Source organism: Mixophyes fleayi, chromosome 8 (assembly GCF_038048845.1).
Source record: "Mixophyes fleayi isolate aMixFle1 chromosome 8, aMixFle1.hap1, whole genome shotgun sequence".
NCBI lineage: Eukaryota > Metazoa > Chordata > Amphibia > Anura > Limnodynastidae > Mixophyes > Mixophyes fleayi.
This window is the reverse complement of record NC_134409.1, coordinates 114,374,899-114,397,889: the sequence shown is the minus strand read 5'-3', so window position 1 is coordinate 114,397,889 and position 22,991 is coordinate 114,374,899. Positions and strand designations below refer to the sequence as shown.

General features: G+C 41.2%; 1 protein-coding gene across 16 annotated transcripts in view; it reads right to left on the bottom strand.

Annotated features, from left to right (window-relative positions):
* Nucleotides 1–6,262: 6,262 nt before the first annotated feature.
* CACNA1D (calcium voltage-gated channel subunit alpha1 D) overlaps nt 6,263–22,991 on the bottom strand; it is a 291,185-nt gene continuing 274,456 nt past the window's right edge. For 11 of the 16 annotated variants that reach the window (XM_075183227.1, XM_075183241.1, XM_075183235.1 and 8 more), the window contains 7 exons: nt 22,494–22,861; nt 20,042–20,068; nt 19,284–19,430; nt 19,038–19,201; nt 17,125–17,246; nt 12,708–13,028; nt 6,263–8,649 (listed from right to left, as the gene is read on the bottom strand). In XM_075183227.1, the coding sequence (XP_075039328.1) occupies nt 8,353–8,649; nt 12,708–13,028; nt 17,125–17,246; nt 19,038–19,201; nt 19,284–19,430; nt 20,042–20,068; nt 22,494–22,861 (1,446 nt within the window). In that variant the 3' untranslated portion in view covers nt 6,263–8,352. Of the gene's footprint in view, nt 8,650–12,707; nt 13,029–17,124; nt 17,247–19,037; nt 19,202–19,283; nt 19,431–20,041; nt 20,069–22,493; nt 22,862–22,991 lie in introns of those variants that run through there. The other 5 variants (XM_075183229.1, XM_075183240.1, XM_075183236.1 and 2 more) reach the window with 3 other exon arrangements.

Genomic DNA, 22,991 nt, shown 5'->3' with positions numbered 1-22,991 from the left:
ACATACGATGGGAGGTTATATAGATAGTTCCCATTGTTGCGAGGTGAGGCTTAAACAGATGTCAGCCTCCCAACGTAATTGAGCTGAGGCTTTTGGGGGACAGGGTCTAGGAGTAAAGGTATTTGTACCAGAATGTCATTCTGCCTTTATTGATGGCCTTTGTCAGTCTATTTAAGACAGAGGCTGGCGGAGAAGAAAGGGAGTAGGGGGTTTTAAATACAGTCACCACCCAATACCTACTTTGCAAGTATTTATACGTCTCAGAAGAAGGGAGGCTGTAACGGTCTTGGAGCAAGGTGAAAGGAAGAAGGAAACTCTGGGCGAACAGATCTGATAAGGAAGTAAGCCCCTTGTCTCTCCAGGTGGTGAGATTCAGATCTGGAATGAGTTTGGATATCGCTTGGAGGGAAAGATTGCGTGATGGGAGTGTGAAATCTGTATGTAGTCCAATGAACCTGTCCCACACCTGCATGGCATCTGAGATGGACAATAATCTATGAACAGCTGGGGTGCGGGCAGACATTAGAGTCCAAAGGAGGTCAGTTAAGGGATAACTTGGGCACAGGGCCCTTTCAATATCTACCCAAGGTTTGGAGGCCTGAGGTAGTGCCCAGTCCTGCAGGTGGGTCAATAAGCAAGCTTCTTAGTATAGTGTTAGGTTGGGGAGCATTAGGCCACTCGCGGCTTAGGTAAAGCCATATGTTTATGAGTGAGAAGGCGCTTCTGTCTCCACATCATTAGTGTGTGGAAACAGGTCATTATCCATTTGGTAACAATATATGGCATGGTGCGAGAAATATACATAAGGTTGGGTAACAACATCATTTTGAAGGCCTCTATGCGACTCAGCCAGGAGATCTTGTGGTTAATCCAATTCTTGGCCAAATTAGAGAGGTGGAGGAAAATCAGATAGAAATTAGTTTTAAATATAGTAGATAAAGTAGGGCTATGTGTATATCCAAATATGGCAGAATTCCTTTACCCACACAAAAGGGAATTGTTTTTGTAGAGTCACTAGTGAGGATTGAGGTATATTGATAGGAAGAGCCTCAGATTTAGTGATATTTAGTTTATAGAGGGAGGCCGCACTTTAACGGTCCAAGATGTGTTTCATGGCTGACAACGAGATCTCCGGGCTGGTAACAAAAACGAATACGGCGTCTGTGAACAGACACAGTTTGTGTGAGCATGAGTGGAGAGTGATAGCTGGGAAGTCGGGAGCTTGTCGGATTGTGTGGGCCAGAGGTTCTATGGCAAGAACAAACATCAGCGATGAAAGGGTTCCAGGACCACTCTATCGGAGCATGGTCTGACCATGTGATGGGGAGTATGTTAATAGTGCTGAAGTGTCCATTTGTCTGTCGGGACCATATCTATCCTGGAGTATGTGTTATGGACCATGGAGTGGTAGGTATATTGCCGTGCGCCTAGGGATTGGACCTGCCAAATATCATATAAATCGGGTTTCCGCTAATAACTTACGAAAGGCAATAGAGGGGCTGAGGGTAGGGTCAGAGCCTGCTGCTTTCTGGGGTCTGGACCTGTCTATTTTGGGGTTTAGAGTCAGGTTGAAGTTGCTCATCATAACCAGGTGGCCCTGCGCACCTTATGTATCTTATCACATAGTGTTTTAGGGAAGGGGACTTGGCGGGAGTTGGGGGCATACATTGAGACTACAGTCTAGAAGACCAACCAGAATGATAAACCTACCAGATTTATCTTCTATTTTTAATTGAAGGTAAAAGCGAACACGGCGCTGAACAAAACGACCACACCGTTTCTTTTGAAGGGACCATTTGTAAAGTATCCCAACAGGTATCTTGAATCTCTCAGCAGGGGGGGAGCTCGGGAATAAAAGTGTGTTTCTTGGAGGGCTATAACATCTGCCCAACGTTTATTGGGGGAGTTAAGTCCCTTAATGTTCAAAGTATAAAACCAAACCATGGGTTAAGGAACTGGGGGAGGAAGATTTGCAATCAGGATAGCCTGTTCTCGAGGCATGGTACTTGAGTGACCAAAAGGGAAGGGGAGTGGTCTGGGAAGATGGGTTGGGGGGAAAAAAACCTGAACTGACCCGAAGAACGGGGTCAGAGTATTTGCCACAGAGGAAAGCATGTGGCAAACTAGGTATCATGTGGAGGGGTGGTGGAGCAGGATCCCACCCACGGAGCACCAATAGAAGGGAGAGAGTAGAAAACACAGTGCAACAAGTGCTGTAACATAACATAGGTAACAATAGTGTAACAGAGAGGTGTGAACAGTACAGGGGGAAGGTACGCAGCTGCAGGGGGCCCCAAGGGCTCCGCACCACGACACACCAGCCCCTGCAGAAGTACGAAATGTCTGGAGACATACTGCAGCAGCGGCCCTCCGACCCACGGAAGGGGTCAACCCTCCGAAGGCAGGCAGGGTGCACCTACACAAACCAGAAACTAAGTATATAGAGACATTTCATCACCCAGATTTTCACCATAAGTTGACGTGTATGACCTAAACATAGAATGTAATGAATCAAATATTGACATAATAGCTATACTTGTCTAGTGAAAAGATACAACTTAGTTTCTTGCCATGAAGCACTGGTTGGTCGGTACCACAGGTGACAGCACTCTGACACATCATGTGGCTAGAGCCCTGATTGGATGGCTGCGGCAGACAATTTGAGCAAACAACATGGTCCACTTTGTTCTGTTCTGTATTCATATTGGGCCTGAGTCATTAAGGAAAGTAAGACAAAAAAAAATTAGTAAGTTGACTCCGGGACAAACCATGTTACAATGCAAGGGGTGCAAATTAGTTTATTATTTTGCACATAAGATAAATGCTGGCTGTTTTTTCATGCAGCATACAAATATTTGATAGCTTTATTTGTACACTGTAAATGTGGCCCAGAAGGAGTTTTGGTTGTGGCAAGGTGGCAGCACTGTTAATGGAAAAAAAAAAATACTGCAAAAAAAAAAGAAAAGAAAATACTTACCACGTCAGCTGGTACTCCGGCTCCCTCCCTTGTCTCCTCCTCCATGCGGTGCTTGCAGTGAATGTCGGGCGTGATGTGATCACGCCCAACATCCATTGCGGAGTGCAGCACAGAGGAGTCACCCGCGCGAGAACAATCAGCAGCACAGAATTGGAGAAAAGAAGAGAAGAGGACAGGAGAACAAGCCGATTAAAAGGTGAGTTAAGGGGGATTTTTTTTCATTATTTCAAGGGACGCTGACCAGTGAATAAAAGTCACCTGGTCCTGGAGCATCATGGACCTTATCTCCCTGCTACATACTTCTACTTGAAATACTAATGGGGCATTATATATTATTCTCTTTGGCCCATTATAAGTTGTTATCTCTTAACTAACATAGTGGTGTAATTAGCAAAACAGGTCACAATTTGGGGTCACAGTGGTGTATATGTCAGGTACCGCAGGCCTGGTCAGGGCAACCTGATATACAATGCCTGGCTTAAATGCACTTTATTGATATTGCATCGAAACAATACAAAAAGTGATTATAGTATAATAACTAGAGAGGATTTTTTGAACAGGGCGATTGAAAGGTAAGTATAGGGGGATTTGAAAAAGAAAGTGATATATATATATATATATATATATATATATATATATATATATATATATATATATGTTAACTATGTTTTCTATGGTTTTTTGGATGATCAGCTATCGTTATTGTTAGTGTATCTTATGTGCGGCCCAAACCAACTCGTCGTCTTCCAATGTGGCCCAGGGAAGCTAAAAGGTTGGACACCACTGATCTAGAACATGCCTTAGCCCAACTATAAATCTGCCATCACATTTTAAATTTGCCTCCCCCTCCAATGCAACATGGTTTTACCAAGGTTCTAATTTTTTTGCTTTACTTTCCGTAATTAATCAGGCCCATTGTGTTTATTTCTGATAAAACATGCTCAAGGAAAACATTGCATTCAAATCAAAATGTTGAATATTTGGACAGTCAGAGTCTCTAAATGCTGGTAGGATGATACTCTGCCAAGGGAATTAGTCCTCTTTACTAGCCTGGCATTATACTCCAGTCTGACTGATGACTACTCCGCCATAGGCAGTCTATTCAGTCCACTGGCAAGTCAACTGCGATCATTTACATGACAATGAGAGACTGTTAAGTTTTGAAATGTGGAATTAATTGTCTATTCTATAAACCTGTCTCACTGACTACAAAACCAACACATATATGGCAGGACCCTTGTCTGTTTGGCTGCCCCAGTGGAGTTCATCTATTTTTTTTGTTTTCTCTGTTACATTAGTATTTTTTCTTTGACAATAATTTATTTTATTGTAGCCTACAATGCCTTTGAGCAAATGAATACAAAGCTGACAGACAACATAGTAAAAATAGCAGTGCTGTGATATTTTGGCATTAAAAAAAGTTCAATATCACCAGGAAAAAAGTCTAATCTGCATTTTAAAAAATGCAAAGCACATCAAAGCTGATCTCCTAGACTTGATAGCTCCCTAACTCTGCTATGGATTTTCACCAAACACCGCCCCCCCCCCCTCACTACTTCCCCCCACTACCCAATTCTTCCCTCAGATCTGGGACTATAGCACCCACGCATTTCATCTATTGAATAATCCCTATATCATGTTTCCCCTATGTTATAATCCATCTTTTCCCTCTGGGATGCAACATGCTGCTTTCAGACTATGGTCCCAGGCTTCCCAGAATTCGTGGACCTCCAACGGTGATATAGCATTCCCCATTCCCCACGATGTTGTTGTCATCATATTGTATGTATACTGTAAAAAGGTTATAAAACCCTGAATAAAATCTATTTACATTAGAAAAAATGCAAAGCAACAAAGCAATAACAAAAGTTGCCACTACAGAATAAAATTTCTTGTGTGTCCTGTATCACTGATTTTAATGTACATCTTTACATAAGTAACATGCATCAAAAAATGATGTACTTGAGTCCTTAGTTAAACCTTTTCTACTTTTGTTAACACTTTCTCCGAATATTTTTGAAGATGCACAAGAATATACACAGGAAACAAACTACAACACAATTCTGAATATTCTCGGTCTCCCATAATGTGACACTATAATTTGACAGTAATGTGGATCGGCATAATTCAGCGCCATTAAGTTATCTGCACTGCAGCCTGTTCTCACTCCTAGTTAAGACCTTGAAGTGTAATTTTAAGATACTTAGATTAACCTGTTGTACACTTCTTATACATGAATAGAAACCATTTTGTTCTCTTTTTTTCCTGCATGAATTGTTTACCCAAGCTTATTACTTCGACTGGCAACTGGCATTAAGCTTGAGTAGTTTTATAATTTGAGAAATGGGAAATAAACAGGTATTTTGAGTTATAAGAAACGGAGAGTGCCAGTTACTAAATTCAGTACTTGTTAATTATACGGGCACCACTATCAACCCTTCTGAACAGCTGCCTCGGGCTGTTGGCTCAATTCAGCAAATACCAGGAGATTTCAGCTTTGTGAGTAACATCATGAATCACATGACAACTACCTATAAGGTCGCCGCTGACCAACTAACTAGCTTTGCAGGTCGTTCCAAACAGATTTCAAAATTCCCCCTGCCTAGTGATATAATAATGTATTCACTTCCCTGAGCCAGACAACGTGAGACCAGCTTTGAATCTCTGTGATCCACATTATTGTAACTTACCAGCTCTGTGCGGTTCATCATTCAGCTGTTTTCAAATCGCTTTTATGAGTCCATTAAGCCCCAGCTAAACATGTCTTCTTATATATTGCTACACAGTAATTTGCTCAAGAGGTTGTCAGTTTTGCTCCCCTACATACATGACAAGATCCAACCACTGTACACGCCTGAACATCCGCAAGGTGCTGATAATGAGGATTAAATAGCTGCTACCTTGGAGCTGTGATCTGAGAGAATTGTTTATTTTCGCCAATGTGATAGAGTGGTGCCCGTATAATTAACAAGAACCCTATATCCTTATACAGACAGTTTAGATATTTCTCTTGCCTCCACCTTGTACAGAGTAGCAGCCATTTAATTAGATGAGACGTTCACCAGATATTCAGCTGAAACATGAAGCAGATGGGCCAGTCCAAAATGATGTTGTTAGCCTTTAAACTAAACCAAGATTTAGTTTGTTTCAATGTAAAAAAATAGACAAAAAACCCCCCAAAAAAACAGAGAAATTTAATAGAGAAAGAACAGAAAGAAATCAGTCTGCTCCCAGCACCTCTCTGTAAACAGCGGATGCTTTCATACACACAATAACACACTAACCCAGTAGAAAAGAAGTTTATTGATTCAGGCAGGATGAAATCATGTGTCCTCTGTGTTTAGATTAATGCCTCATTGTATTTGCACAAAAATCATTATAAGACATAACATATTACGCAATGAAAAATTGTCTAAGTTCATCCTTTATCTCCTCTGCATTTTACTGCTTATTCAAACCTTAAAATCTGTATATACCCCTTTCTTAACATAGTGCAAACAGCACAAGGTTATATTTTAAAGGTGCATCTGTTTTTTAGACTTTAAATTAATAGGCAGGGCTCTCACTACCGCTTGTTCGCCCGGAGAGGTAAATACGTAATGCTATGTTCTATAATTTCTCAGGCTGTACTACTGCTCTATTGAATAATATATATATATATATATATATATATATATATATATATATATATATATTCTACCCATGAGGACCACCATAGTTTCAGTGTTCCTAACTGATGGCCCATACTTCTCATTATCTACTCACTCTGGTTGGATTGCTGCGCAGGTAATGTCATCCAGGCAGTAGTCGGAAAATGGCAACCAATGGAATCCAAGCTAATAAAGGGTTCTGGTTGTCTATAGAAAGTAACTGGTATATAACACAGTACATGTATACTTTATAGGTAGATGGAATGCACCTTTAATATATCACAGTAATTGGACTATGCACATTATCTGTAGTGGGAAGTATATTATCTTCGCATTCACAGCTCTTCAAATATAACTCTTTGTATAGGGCGTGGCCTACAAAATGTGTCAACCAATGTGGCTGCCTTGTATTACTAGACATCTCTGTTCTCAGATAGTGGAATGTGATATAGAGCTCGATTCTCTGGGAGCAATACAATTAAAACTGTATAATAATAATAATGAAAAAAAAATAAAAAAATTCATATCCAACCTTGTTTTGGGTCCTTACTTGATATACAAGTGAACTCTAATGTAAATCACTACAAAATCTTTTGAGAATTTTTGGTACAAGTTTCATTGCAGATTAAAAAGGTTCCCAGCTCACCGTCACATTAAGAAAAAAAAACAAACAGCTCCAAATAGTCATTTAATAGCTTTTCTAATAATTGCATATCTTATTTGAAAGATATATTAAATTTGACATAAAATATTTGTTTTAAAAATCTGACATAAATTTTGATTATCTTTCTTTGTGACTACGAATATATTGTTCTATATCTCTATGGAATTCCAGAAAAAAATAATTGCATTTAGAATCTTTTGTGGAGAACTACATTAAATCAGAAATGATTAGATATTGCTGCAGTTCCAATTTACCAGAAATGATTACAAAATATAGAACATCTCTTTACAAATACAAATTAGCATATATTACAGATCATTTACAGAAAATCTAAATTGTCGTTTAAAACAACTATCGACTTTTTTTTTTTTTATGGGTGTCAGTGCATTAATTGCAGCTATTCCAGTGTCATCTGCCCTTTAAGTGATAGTCAAAAAAAGTTGACTATTAAAATGATATTTTCACTATGTAAACTAACTTTACATCATCCAGGAATTAGCATCCTGGACCTACTGTAATGATCCCGTTCGGTGTGGACCATGACCAGTGCTCTAGAAGAGGGTGCAGTGGCAGAGGTCAAAGGTTATTGGCCCTTGCCAGCCTCCCAATTGACAGAGGTTAACGACATGATAAAACTGACCGGATTTGGTAAACAAGCAAGTATCCGATATGGTGTGTATGGCTGGGGGTAATGACGAGAGCATTTTGATTGTCATCACCAAAACGTCACATATCTGCATCACTGATTCAGGTGCAACATGTGGCATATACTGTTCACATATAACACAATATGGTTTGACCATCGTCCTTCACCACGTACAACTGTGGCGCTCAAGCCCTTGTAGAAGTACACAATGCTATCATCCACAGCCCGGATAATGGGAGTTGTATTCTGACAACAGCAGTGTTCTGGAAGTTGCAACACAGTTATCCATGGCTTGTTCCATGTGTGACCACACAAAGCTCCATAGTCTTTCCTCCCTTGTAGTGCCACGCATCATTGAGGCACTTTTTTTTTGTTTCATAGAATCCTAAGTGTTTCTGTTCATCTTCATTAAATACTATAAAGTTGTTATACAAATCATTTCATCTGCTAGATCTTCTTCATATTTATTAGTCTCGGGCTCCTCGTCACTGTACCCAGGGCCAAAGTCTTGGAGGTCATAGTCTCTCCTGCTTAGGATAGGGAACATGTCACCCCCCGCTGTCCCGTTACGAATGCTGCCATTGAGGAGGTTGCTGGCTGCGCTCTCCATCTCATCAATAGTCATGTCACAGGCGTCAGCAATCTCATGTTTGGTGGCTGACACAAACTTGGGATCCCGAGCATATCTCCCCAAACCCTCCGAGATTAGTACCTAGAACAGAGAGGAGAGGGTTAAAGGAGTAGAGAGGGGGTGTGCTATGCAGGTCAAACACAAGTTGTGGAAATCTCAGACTCGTTAAGCAAGGGTAATTAAAGGGTTTTTTCCCATTAAAAATAAAGTTGACTAAATCCTCTCCCTTCCCAATCACAGTACTTTAGTGGGATTCCCAACAGTCACTGAATGTATCATATCTTTGCAGTTACATATACCAAGAAGTCTGCCATTCACCTTCAATGCTCCATAGCAGGGGTAACCAGACACAGCGCCAGCGACTGAAAGTCATACAACCCCTGTGTCAGGCTGCTACAGAGAAAGGTGTGCAGGAGAGAGGCTGATTCTGCCATTCACCTTCAGTGCTCCTCGCCTTTCTCCATAGCAGGGGTAACCAGACACAGCGACAGCGACTGAAAGTCATACAACCGCTGTGTCAGGCTGCTACAGAGAAAGGTGTGCAGGAGAGAGGCTGATTCTGCCATTCACCTTCAGTGCTCCTCGCCTTTCTCCATAGCAGGGGTAACCAGACACAGCTCCAGCGACTGAAAGTCATACAACCCCTGTGTCAGGCTGCTACAGAGAAAGGTGTGCAGGAGAGAGTCTGATCAGCAGAGGTCATGGCTATATATCAGCAATGGTACCCACTAAATACAGAGAAAGTATGATTATTGGGATGGGAAGACTTTTAGTAAAATGTAAGTGGAAAAGCCCTTTAAGTCCAGTTTTACTAAATCAGTCTAATAACCTGCATCTAAAACATGTTATAATCGCTCTAACAAACAATAAACATGTGACCTAGTTTGTGACTTGACGTACATCTGTTTACCTAAATGAATGAAGGCTTCTGCATGGTGAAAAGAAATAGCAATATAAGGTCAAATAAGGACATCTGTTAATTAAAAATACAAAAGCTGAACAAATTCATTAAAAAAAAAAAAAGATATGTATATAAAATACAGCTGGACTATTCTTTTTAGGAAGCCCCAGACTTCTAACGAGTAAGATGACAGGACTACCACCCCCAGTAACGTTGTAGTTTCTGGATACTCCTAATTTCCAGGCTAATGCATCAGGGATATTCAAATTCTGAGAGATGACAGTGTGTCGTGGAAGATGGCTGGGCGAGCCTTTCAGCTCGTCTAATTAGCTTCTTGAGAATGAGATAAACAAAACAAATTACCATAAAAAAGCCTCAAAAATGTAAATAAATAACAAATTATATATAATTTTCATAAACTCACTACATGCAGATTTTATACAACGTATAAAGCATCTTGTGAGATATAGCAATGATTTGTAAACATGGGCTTGACACACTTGCCAGCCGTACAATGCACCAGGTCTCACTAGGCTTGCATCGTAGATCAAGATCTATCCCAATGTGATCCTTTGGACTGTGCAGGTCCTTAACTTCATACTTGCCCACTCTCCTGTAAAGTCCGGGGGAAAGCAGGCCATTCTCCTACCTATTACATGCATTTTATTTGACAATTCTTTCCCTTTAATTTTTCAGTTCAAGCATAAGCCAAGTGCAAATTCCTCCAATAACACATTCTTGGCACCAGCAACACAAGCTGAACTGTTCAGAGATCTCATGTGTAACTGACAAAGCTTATTAACAGTGGAGTGTAAAGTATCTAGCTGCTAACAGTGCCAAGTGATCCACAGTCATCATCATCATCTATTTACATAGCGCCACAAATTCCGCAGCGCTGTACAGAGAATTCATTCACATCAGTCCCTGCCCCATTGGAGCTTACAATCTAAATCCCCTAATGTACACACACAGGCCGAGAGAGACTAAGGGCAATTTAATGGCAGCCAATTAACCTACTAGTATGTTTTTGAAATGTGGGAGGAAATCAGAGCACCCGGAGGAAACCCACGCAAACACGGGGAGAACATACAAACTCCACACAGATAAGGTCATGGTCGGAAATCGAACTCATGACCCCAGTGTTGTAAGGCAGAAGTGCTAACCACTGAGCCACCGTGCAGCCACTTGCCTACCTTTAGGACAAGTGCGGGGGTGTGAAAACATGATTTGCTTCATTACTACCCTGCCCCCTGCTCTGCAATCATTCACAGCATTGTGATGGCGCGATATGCATCAGAGGAAGTGATGTGGGATCCGGGAGGACCCGGGAGTCCACAACTTCCTGAAATTCTGGAGCATACTTGCCAACTTTGGCAGCGAGATCTCCAGGAGGGGAGGTCTCGCTCCTGAGTCCTGGGGGCGTGGCCACGTGAATTGTGTTGTTAGGCCCTGCCCCTCTGCGAAACGTTACAAATTGTGGCCTATTACAGCAAAGAGTGGGATCAGGAAGCCTCAATTAGCCCCCCCACCCCCCCCCCACTTTACTAACAAAGTCGACCGAATGCGGAAGGCTGCCCTGCTGTCCCGGGAGTCTGGGAGAACTCCCAAAAACTCAGGAGTCTCCCGGACATTCAGGGAGAGCAGGCAAGTATGCTTCTGGGAGCTAGACCAACATGCTGAGTACTATACTAGTAGGTGTGTGTTACATGTAAAAGCTGTCAGTATTATCTCTGCAAGCGTCATCATTTGCATTTGCCCCTCTCACAACAGCAAATGCTGCTCATCAGTAAAATATTTGCTCCTCTGTGCAACACACTAGATTTCAGTTTAGGCCAAACATGTGTAATATTGTCTAAATAACGCCATAGGCAGGGGCAGGCTGGGCTGGGGGTCAGGGGGGCATCTGCCCACCGGGCCGGTCACATAGTGGGCTACCGTGGGTCACTGGGCAACCTGCATTTTTTTTTTACCTTTAAAATGTTCCTTATAGGCTGCTGAGTCGAGTCTTACCCCCTGGGCTAAAATTTGCCGGCCCTCCCCTGGTCATGGGCCTGATTCATTAAGGAAAGTTAAGCAAAAAATTGAGTACGCTTTCTTACTAAAGTTTTCTGGACAAAACCATGTTGCAATGCTAGGGGTGCAAATAAGTTCATTATTTTGCACATAAGGAAAATACTGTCTGTTTCATGTAGCACACAAATACCTGATAGCTCATTTGTACACTGAATTTAAAGCTGATCTAGGACACGCCCTACCCCAAATATAACTGTCCCCACATTTTAAATTTACCTCCCCTCCAATGCAACATGGTTGTGCCTTACTTGCTTACTTTTGCTTAACTTTCCTTAATGAATCAGGCGCTATAACATTATTTGTGTGATAATCTCTTCAGAACACAACTACTAAGACACTCCTCTTATCTAGGGGTCTTTCCCATTCACTAACTGTTAATACATTCTTGCAAACTGTTATTACTCAGCACAATGTATATGGAAGACTTACAAAGTAACAAACCTAATCCTATTACATCAGTTACCACTTTTCTTCATCCATAGAGCACTCTGTTCTTAAAGCAACATGCTCTCCTACAGCATAACTTTGCAATCAGTTTTCTACCTCCAAACTGTCCCGCAGTCCTGCCTATCAGGAGTTCTGTACCAATTCGGGGACAGTTAGGGGAAATGTCCCACTACATGTGGCCCTTTAAATGCTGCGCGTGTAAGCAGCAGGCATGTGAGACATTGAGAGTGCTTAGAGAGCAGTATACGAGAGTTGAGGGCGCTTCCTTAGTGCTGGTACCACCCCTGGAGGAATGTGGCATGGTCCAATGAGACATGTTCATGTCCGCTGTAGTGTGACCCCACCCCCTCCCGCAGAAGGGGGCACACTGTGTCCCAAACGCTACATCACAAATGTTGGGAGGTTTGCAGCAAATAACAGAACAAAGCTCATTCCACGATGCAGCACCTTTAAAAGGAGTCATGTGACTGAGCATAGCTATTGCTTAACTACAAATAGACAGAATTTGAAATCCCCCCTTCTTATAGTCACATGTTTTACATTATATTTTTTATTATAAGGGATAATGTATCCTGTACTATTTAGAGTATTATAACATTAAAAGTCGCCTTGGTAGGTCAGAGACCTGTACAGTCTGGTCATAGAAAGTGACCACTTCTAATGTCATAATAATCTACAGCACAGTATACACTATCCCCTATATCTCTAGGCTACTTACAGCTTCCACAAGGCTGTCTGCACTCCTCTGCTTGTCGCTCTGTTTGTTCCTGAAGTCATTGGGTACAGTCAGGTTGGATTGTGTAAATGTCCTATATGAAATATCAGTATCATCTGTGTACCATGAGCTTCTCTGCAAGGACGGTAGACTGCCATTCATCTGCTCCTTGGACTCAGCGCGGTCTACCCGGATGAGAGGGGTGTAGAATGAAGTGCGGTCTCTGTTGTTCGGACTTGCTGGGGGAGTGGCCCAGGATCGCGTGGAGCGACACGGAGAGTGTTTCTGAGCTTTGCTAGAATCCAGGCCGGCCACTGCCATAATCTGGAGGGAAGAACAGTTTGTGAATGATTTATACAGAATGAATGAAAATACTACAGTGGAAGCTGAACCTATTGGTAGAACTATATGGAGTGCAGGTGGTGCGCCTGTAATGGGGCCTGAAGGCTGATGTGAGTCGGGAAATGCTGGTCAAACACTCCATCTGAGGCACTCGCTCTGCTCTGAAAAGAACAGAGAAGTCCACTTAGGAGCTGGCCGCACAGTCTCAGAAGAGGCCCTTGTTCTGCTATTTTCAGAGTAGAGAGAGGGGGGCAGAGGAGGCTAGAGTGGCTTTGCCAGGCCCCTAACCAAATTTTGCTAGCAATGCACTGCTCCTCGTCTGATTGTAACCTCTTTGTTTTCTATTCTATGATTTGCATTTATTGCTTATACTGGGATGTGTACTTTATTCTCTTTTCTTTTGGAATATTCATATCTTCCTGGCTAACATAATCGTGCTTCCACCCTTTGAATTCTACAAGCTTTGTTGATTAGAGAACCGAATGGGAATCTGTATTAAACTTTGGGATTTATATCTGCAGTTGTCAGCACACAACTGGACCAATAGGGAAGTGATGTCCCCCATCTAATTATGTGCAGCTACCTCCCATGACTGATCCCGCCAACATTGGGACACTACACAAGGTTCTCAGTAACCAGAGTTGTTAAGGCAACTGATAAAACCTCAGCCAGACAGTGCAGTTCACACTCCAAACCCCCCTAATACAATATATAAATAGATTCAGATTTATTTCAAAGGATAACTAAATTCTGAAACTGACATTTTCATATGGAAGGCACAAAGGTAAAGTACATTTTTCAGTATTATCCTGACTTTGCATTGCAGCTCTTTTAAGAGAATTTTTTTATTATTTAATCCCCTCCTCTATCAGAAACAGCCATTAGCTGCCCACAACAATAACTATTTAAATTAAGGCTAATATAGGGCAAAAATATTAAAGCATAAAGCTTAGCATGTCAGTTATGTTTGCTTCAACATCTTTGTCCCTAACGTTGATTACAGATCCATCACACAGTAGTGTTTACAGAACATTTCTGGTCTCTAGGACACAGGAAAGACATTTACACAAAATCTACTTTCTTTAGTTCTCCAGAGTGATGCAGGATAGAGAAGCCCTGTGTCTGCGTTCTCCAAACGACAGAACAGACACCATGCTGGACAGCCTTATCATAACTTATATACACATCAGTTGTTTTAGGCATATCATTTAGCTTGAAGCTACATGTTATTTAAACTATATCCATACAATGTAGACAATGGCACACTCACGGCACACAAATGAGAGCCATTGGATACAATGTCATGTGGTATCCCAAAAGCTGCAACATGATCACAAACACACACCAACTACTAGGCAAATATGCCATTTATTTACATGCAAACAAAATGCAATGTTTTGAAGGGGCCTGCTCCCTTCATCAGGGGTGTTTAAAATGAATAACTGAGGGGTAAATGCAAGGATGTGATGCATGTAAATGATACAGAACCCAAAAACTCCTAAGGATCCCAAAATATGCTGCTCCTTCTCACCTTAACCCAGTTATGTACTTATGGCTCTACAGTTGTTGTGAAACTACAGACCCCAGCATGCTTTACTAGTAGATAGCCAGTCGATAGCTGGCAGGGAATTCTGGGACAACACCCAGAGAGCCATAGGTTGGCCAGTCCAGCCTAGGCTATAGTACATTTTCACTATGCTATAGTTACATCAGTGAGTGATAGCTTTACGAATGTCTGATTCACTTATACATATTACTCGGTGGCTTAGTGGTTAGCACTTCTGCCTCACAGCTCTGAGGTCATGAGTTCAATTCCTGACCATGGCCTTATCTGTGTAGAGTTTGTATGTTCTCCCTGTGTGTGGGGGTTTCCTCCGAGTGCTCCAATTGCCTCCCACTCTCCAAAAACATACTAGTAGGTTAACTGGCTGCTATCAAATTAACCTTAGTCTCTCTCGGTCTATGTCTGTATATATGTTAGAGAATTAAAACTGTAAGCTCCAATGGGGCAGGGACTGACATGAGTGAGTTCTCTGTACAGTGCTGCGGAATTAGTGGCGCTATATAAATAGATGATGATGATGACTGAAATAAATCAGCATAATGATGCTATATCTCTCCATATACTGAATGCTTACAGATATTATCCAAATACAGTGTATGCTCAAGTGATACTATGGAGCCCCACAATATCTGCACTGTTCAATGGATGAGACACTAATATTATGTTTGATGATAGATAAAACCCAGCACTGAGGACATGAATCTCATTACAATGTCCCACTACAGGGTGACTGGGATGTGTCATAGATAACAGCTAAGTGGTCAGGAATGAGAGCACAGATAGGAGAATTACTGATCATTACATTAATGAGCAACCAGCCCAATCCTGTTATAGGGACAGATGACTTGTGACAGCAAGAACTATGGAGAAAATATATATTCCTGCCAAATGTCACAATAATTGAGCATGTCATAGGATCCTATAGCAGGAAATTTATCTTCAAAGTGTAGCTAATGTGTAGTGTGGGGGAAAAACACAGTGCAGATGTCACATTAGAAATGACGGTTCTCATATCATGCTAGCCATTTGTTCCATAAATACTTTATACTTTCATTATTTACCTTTGTATCTGTTCCCTCCCTCCCCTCTTTTCTCAGGCTCTCCCTAATGTAAGTGGGATGGGAGGAGGCAGATTCAGCAGGCATTCTTTAAGTGTGAAAAAGAAAAACAACCACTGCCAATATGGGGTATATTTACTAAACTGTGGGTTTGAAAAAGTGGAGATGTTGCCTATAGCAACCAATCAGATTCTAGCTGTCATTTATTTAGTGCATTCTATAAAATGAAAGCTAGAAACTGATTGGTTGCTATAGGCAACATCACCACTTTTTCAAACCCGCAGTTTAGTTAATATACCCCTATGTCTCTGAGGAATGCAATGAGCAGCAAATACAACAGGTGCTTTCTGTTTTTAACTAGTTAGCTATGCAAATCCTTATTTGATTTGCAAAGGCCACCGGTGTGGTTTTGCATGTGGATGTGTTGCAGTTAAATGAAAGTGATCCTACGTAACACAGACTTTACCATGGGTTCTTTGTTACATGTATGTTCTGAAGGGTTTGTCCACCCCTCTGTGCGGATGAGCATGCTAATGAACACACCAAAGCCATAACAAAATGCACACGTTTCTTACATACAGCTGAAGGCGCAGAAACACAGATGTACATATGTAATATTTTAAGTCATCACATGTATGTGCTACAAAAGGTATCTTGATATGTAACATTGTAGAGCTATATATTGACTTTTAGAATTGTTATATTATGGCGTTGGGTAAATAGGCCACGGATTCTATATTTGTGTGCCTGTTACGCTGTAAACTTGAAGCATGATATTTTTTGCTTTTTTTTTTTAACTTTTTTAATAAGTGTTTGAAAAGAATATATACCATATTTAGAAAAATGATTTTATTTTTCTATAAATGTCCTGTAAAACATAATGTAACCGTGGTTTTTTTGACGTTACTACTTATTCACCATGATATTAACACATGGTACCACCATAACAACTTATCATTTGCCTGAACAAGTTGTTCCCATATTGGCCACCATAATGGAGGCACACGTAAGAAATGAATCAGAACAATTTGGTTTAAATTCACCACCCATGCTCAATTTAGCAGATTTCTTTTGTGTGGTGAGTCCGGGGGGTATGTTTACTAAATTGCGGGCTTGAAAAAGTGGAGATGTTGCCTATAGCAACCAATCAGATTCTAGTTATCATTTATTTAGTACATTCTACAAACTGACAGCTAGAATCTGATTGGTTGCTATAGGCAACATTTCCACTTTTCCAAACCCGCAGTTTAGTAACTATACCCCCGGGTGACTGGATTGTACAACGTATATCTAAACTCCTAACATCGATAACAGTATCCACTCTTTACATGTTTTCTTACTGATTTCTGCTATTTGCAGCTGTATAGAGTAAACTATATTTGAGCTACATGCGTGTCAATGGAAGCGTGAAAAACAGATGAGCGTTGTTGGAAGGCCTCTGGCGGGACCTGTTTACCTGCTGCTGCATTAAATGTAGCGGTAATGCCGTGCGGTGATGGAAGGTTGGTGATAGAGGTATGTCATCCTGACTGCTTTGTCTACGAAGGCATTCAAAATTAAAGGAAGATCTTCTGTTAGCTACAAAACACAGAAACAGGACAATGAGGGACTATTCTTTCCATGTTTGCTCAGCTTGACGGTTCCTATAGTCTTTACAATCTGCTGTCAGCCGTTCTGTGAACTGGCGGAGCTTGTACAATTTCACCAGTGTCTTCTATGTATCCAGAATTAGATTCTATACAGGAAATCTTAAATAGGCGAGGTTTATCTTAAGCAAAAAAATTAAAGAGTCTATTTTATAAATTAATACACAAAATAAATCAGTAGGCTGCAGTCAAATTGTTGAAAATAATATGTACAAATAATACGTACGTACATATTATTTGTACAAATTCCCATTATCGGGCAGAGGATTAAAATTTGCCATGCGAGATCTTTCTGTAAGGATATGCGGAAATGTACAGTAAGATTTTGTTGGCTCCTATGATTATTAATTCTGTGTTTCACAGGTTACTGCAAAAATGTAATAAAAATATTATATATATTAAACAAAATATATGTGAAACAACCAAACATGACTTCTGCTCCTTCTGCTCTCTATAGCTTCAAATAATGGAGGTAACTATATAAAATGACTTTACTTGAAAAATGGATTAAAAGTGAAACGTTATTTCTGAAGAATTCATCGTCTATGAGAGGGATTTCATCCAAGACCAAAAATTAAGAAAACAAAATAACATCTGTCTTGCGAAATTTAAAAAAAATACTACGTACTTTTTACTTAAAAGGAATTTGTACACCTTTGGTCCTCAATTTTCCTCTATCATTGTTAAACAAAAAAAAATGTTGGTCATAATCACATGGTCACTTCCTGGGCTAGCATTCAGTGTAGACCAGAGAGAGTAGTGGCTGTCTGACCCTGCAGCCGAGAAGGGCTGTGCTCAGGTAGATAGGCACTGGGGAGGGGTTGGAATGAAGTCAGGTTGTCTTTGAGGAAACCTATAAATCCCGTCAAATCAGCAGAGGAATACGGAGGGACATTTGCCAGATCCCATTCTTAAGCTGCACTATTTTGTTCTTATATTTTGCATTTTAAGAAGGTAGCTTTAATACTAAACATAATTATAAGGAAAGTATGCTTTAATGGATCATTTAAACTACAATAACAAAACCTTGATTTTTAGTATGCCTATAGACAAGCCCGGCGCTCCCATTAGGCAAGGTTAGGCACTTGCCTAGGGCGCCGGGCTCTGGAGGGCGCCACAGAATCCTAAAATACTTTAAAACTGTGCGGCGACCGCTGACCATACCTGTCACGGCCGCCGCACAGCATTCAGATGCACGGGGAGGGGGGGGGGGGGGGGGAGAGGCTATTTTGTCACCACTGCCGCCTCTCTGCTCCATCTCCTCCCCTCCACTTACTAGTGTCAGTGAGTGGAGGGGAGAAGACGGAGCAGAGAGGCGGCGGTGGTGAGACAAGGTAAGGAGAGGAGGGAGGAGGGCGGCGATTTTTGCGGGGGAGGGGGCGCCGCTTTTTTAAAAATGCCTAGGGCGCCGTGGACCCTAGCACCGACCCTGACTATAGAAATCCTATGAAAAAATCTAACTGGGATATATAATTTTTGTAATGGATAATGCCGTAACAATGTTCAGTCACCATCGTTCTATTCTACAGAAAATGATTAAAAATGAGCATAAATGTTTTAAAATATATATTGGTGGGGTTCCCTTCTAACAGCAATTCCAAAGGACCGTGCAACCTTTTAGGATTGTCCTACTTCATGGTAATTATCAGGTTTGCTCTAGTTTATAAAAAGTACAAACTCGTTTCATTGCTGTTCTGGGGCTTCACCAACCGACTCTACTCACATGGAGGTGTTGGAGGAAGTAGCCTCCGTCTTGGTGATTTCCGCGATTCAAAACATATCTGGGGATCGTCCTCTTCAAAAAAGCTGTGCGGGTGGTGGTAGCCTTTGGGTCTCTCATAGTCCAAGTCGTTGGCCGGGTATAATGTTGGGTCCTCATACATTTGTCTGGTTTACAAGACAGATTATGATTAGGCTATGAAGTGACCTTGGTATGGTAGAGGTTATATTAGTGGCTACCATCATGCACCTGTTTCCAGAGAGCATGCTCTCCTCTTCATAATACTCGTCCCCACTGTAGTACTCTGGTTCCCCCAAGTAAGGTTCTTCATTGTAGTCCAAGAAGTCGGGGTCTTCACGGAAGATGACAGGCAAATTCCTTTCTCCAGACTCTGATCTAAGATGGTGACAACAAGTAGATCACGGGGACCAACATTCAAGTGTATTATAAGCCGTGTATCACATATATAGTCAGAGTAATATGCAAAAATCAAATAAGATTTACAGAGTAGCCAAGATATGTGCTAAGGGTTGGGTTGTTCCATTAACAAAATCATTTCTAATTTTGTGCTTGTAACCATGGAGATGGAACTGTTCAGTATAATTACATAACGACATTCTACAGGTCTGTGAAAATGTTCTGTGCATTAAATACATAAAGCATATATGCTAGTTCCAGCTCAAGTTTCCAACAAATTAAATATCATTAAGCCACATGGGCGGTTTGTAAGTGAGTAAATAATGTGACAGTCTATGGATTCAGACTAAAACAACGAGCTCACCATTGCCTGCTACTTTTGCAGGTCTTTTGAGATATGTTTTGGTCTTGCAAATGGGTGTAGCATATGGATAGTCGGACGGTATAGGTATAAATTCTAATTTCAGAGTCAATGATAGACAATATAATAACACGCAGCAAGCAGCAAGCTAAGCATGTAATAACCATGAACTTCGCATATATTGTATGGCACAAACAGTTATCTCACCCACAAACATAGAGGAACATACCTAATATAACTCTCATAATAGCGGGTCCTATCCGGGAAAGCCATACAAATATGGGAAGATATTTATTAGTCATAAAATAAATATCAGTTATTACATATCAAGACGAGACAACACAGCACAACATGGGACAAATGCAGTGACAGTATTCCCACCAACCTGTACAGGGTCTAAGGAGAAACAGATGCATCTTTCATGCACATATTCAGCACAGTGGGATTTAAAGGTTAAAACATTGCACAATTTCCAAAAGTAGATATGTAACTAGAATACGGCAGGTGAAATAAAATTTGATTTTCAAAGAGATATAAGCAGAGAAAATAGGTAAAGACACACAACCATATGAGCAGTTTATCTGCAGAGAATTTCACAAAAAATGATTATAATCCAGATTACGTCTACCTTTAACCCGGGGTCAACAATAAATCTCAGCGGCCAAGTTATTATAGGGTGAAAGGACCTTATGCCAGCAAAAACCCTGACAACAGGGCTTGTTTTTACTCCAGAGAACAACATGTATAGTAATATTAATTTATAACAGTTGCAAATTATAATGGTAATTAATAAGTATATAACAAATGTAGTTTATAAGAACATTGACACAATGTTGTTCATTACATTTCTCCAAATCAGACTTGAATGCAACACTTTATAACAACATTAATTGTCCAAGGGGCCCCCCCTACATTTCAGAAACAATGAGCTGTGAAGGCAGTATAAAGCGCAACTCAGTTGTCACCAATTGCCTCTATTACGTCTCCTAAATGAACTCTGATGCTCACCCTGCCAAACAAATCAGTTTTAAAGATTGGGATAAATACAGGGTTTAGCAAATATTCCAGAAAGCTATTCTATTCTCTAATTAATTCACATTGTTCCACTCTTTACAGTTTACAGCATGCAGAGAACCAGATGTGTAATTAGTGGTTTAAGGGCGTTGGCCCCATCCCTCTACCGCCCCCCTAGGTATGTCACTAGCCCCCCACTTGTGTTAGTGGATTGTTGGATATCTATTACTGCCTAGCAGAGAGAGAGAGAGAGCTCTCCCTAGTTGGGCTTCCATCATTATTTGTGTTGTCCTGGTTTTGACGATTTATAATGGGGACATCCTCAGTACAATTATACAAACACAGCCAACGGGTACCTGCCCCTATACACCTCGGTGCACACAGCGGAGGTCGTTTATTAAGTGGAACATGCCCACAGTGCCGTGTAACTACATTCCTGGTGAGATACAGAAGTTTGTGGTAAGTCAGCCATATCTATACATTTGCACAGGCAGAGGGTTGGGTGATGGTATTCCTAGAAAAATACAGAGTAGGCGTCTAGTTTATCAGAGCAGTGCAAAACCAAGATCTCCTTTTGCAGAGCAACATTACTGAAATAAAGTCAAGGGGGGTGGGGGACATTTTTAGGGGGATTGCCTGCTATGTGGACATCATTTTCACTCTGCAATAGGACTTGAATTAGACACCAGTTCAGAACTAGAGGTCTTTAGGTCTCATCTTATACTCTTAATGTGGCTTTTCTGTGCTTCCATGTTGTATTTTAGCAGAGAAGCAAATTTGTAGATCCACTATGAGCAATGTAATAAAAAACTTCACACAGTCATAAGTTCTATTATACTGTTCAGCTGTAGTAAAGTCCACTAGCTCTTATGATTAATTTAAGCGAAAAATGAGGCTTACCTGAAGAGTGTTTTTGGAGAAAAACTGAAAAGATTAAATAAATAAAAGGGGTGGTCCTAACCTGGTGGGAGGTTGGACATTGATCTGACATTTACATCTATGTAAAGACACCGCAAATGGGACCCCTGGGCCATATAACAGTCATGCTCAGTGCAGAGCCGGATTTAGACCTCATAGGGCCCTAGGCAAGATACTGGTTTGGGGCCCCCTCCCTGAAAAAATCCATAGCACTATAGTTTTTTAGCATAACATATACCCCTATTCAGGGGCTGGCTGGCAGACTTTAGCCTTGGGGGGCAAGTATATAGCACTGGTCCATAAGTAGTGTCCCATTTTTAAAAGGTGGTCTCACCGCCGGCTCTGGGAGGGCCTTCTGGGGACCGCTGGGCCCTAGGCAATTGCCTAGGTTGGCTAGTGGTAAATCCGGCCCTGGCTCAGTGTAAGAACAAAAGGCCTTTTTCACTAACATTACATTTAGGTACAAAATTTGCACTAAACTATAGCAACTAATCAGAAGCTGGATTCACTGTCTGACTAGTCAGACAAAAGCTGATTGCTGATTGGCTGCTGCGAAGTATGCACCTAAGTGAAAGGTTTTCCGACAGCGCACTACAACCATAGCAGGAAAATGACCTATCAATAAGACATTATGTGAGGACAGAAACACGATCGTGTTATGTACTTATTTTCTAAGACTAACTAAAGTGACAGTGAATTTGTCCAACGTCTTAAGTTGAACTTTCTAACGGTAGAAGTTCTAGTTTTACCTCTTAATACTGGACTTCTGAGGTTTCTCGTAGTCGTTTCTGGAGTACGTGTAGTAGCCATTCTCAGAGCTGTGATCGTGGACGGAGAGACTGGTGTGTTTCCCATTTGCAGGTTTGAACACGTTGGCATTGTTTAGGTTGGCATTTGTGGAGTTTGGTACGTGTTTCCCGGAGTATTCGTGGTTATGATGATTGTGATGTATAGAGTTCCCAGTGTGGGAGTATAAAGACTTTTCAGTGTCGCTGGTAGAGCGTATTGATGGTCGCTGCACGTGCAGCGGACGCCGGGTGGTGTTAGTTTGCTGGTAGGAATCATGTCTGTCATTGGCCACATGATTGATGTGGTTTCCGAACAGCCCACCGTTCCTCTGCAAGTAAAAAGAATTCCAGAAATAAAGTTATATGGGTGTACAAATAGCTGTTATCCCAAGCAGCATTCCTTGATTTTCCCCCAAAACTCCATTGTGTTGCTAATACACAGCCCAATATTTAATTAGG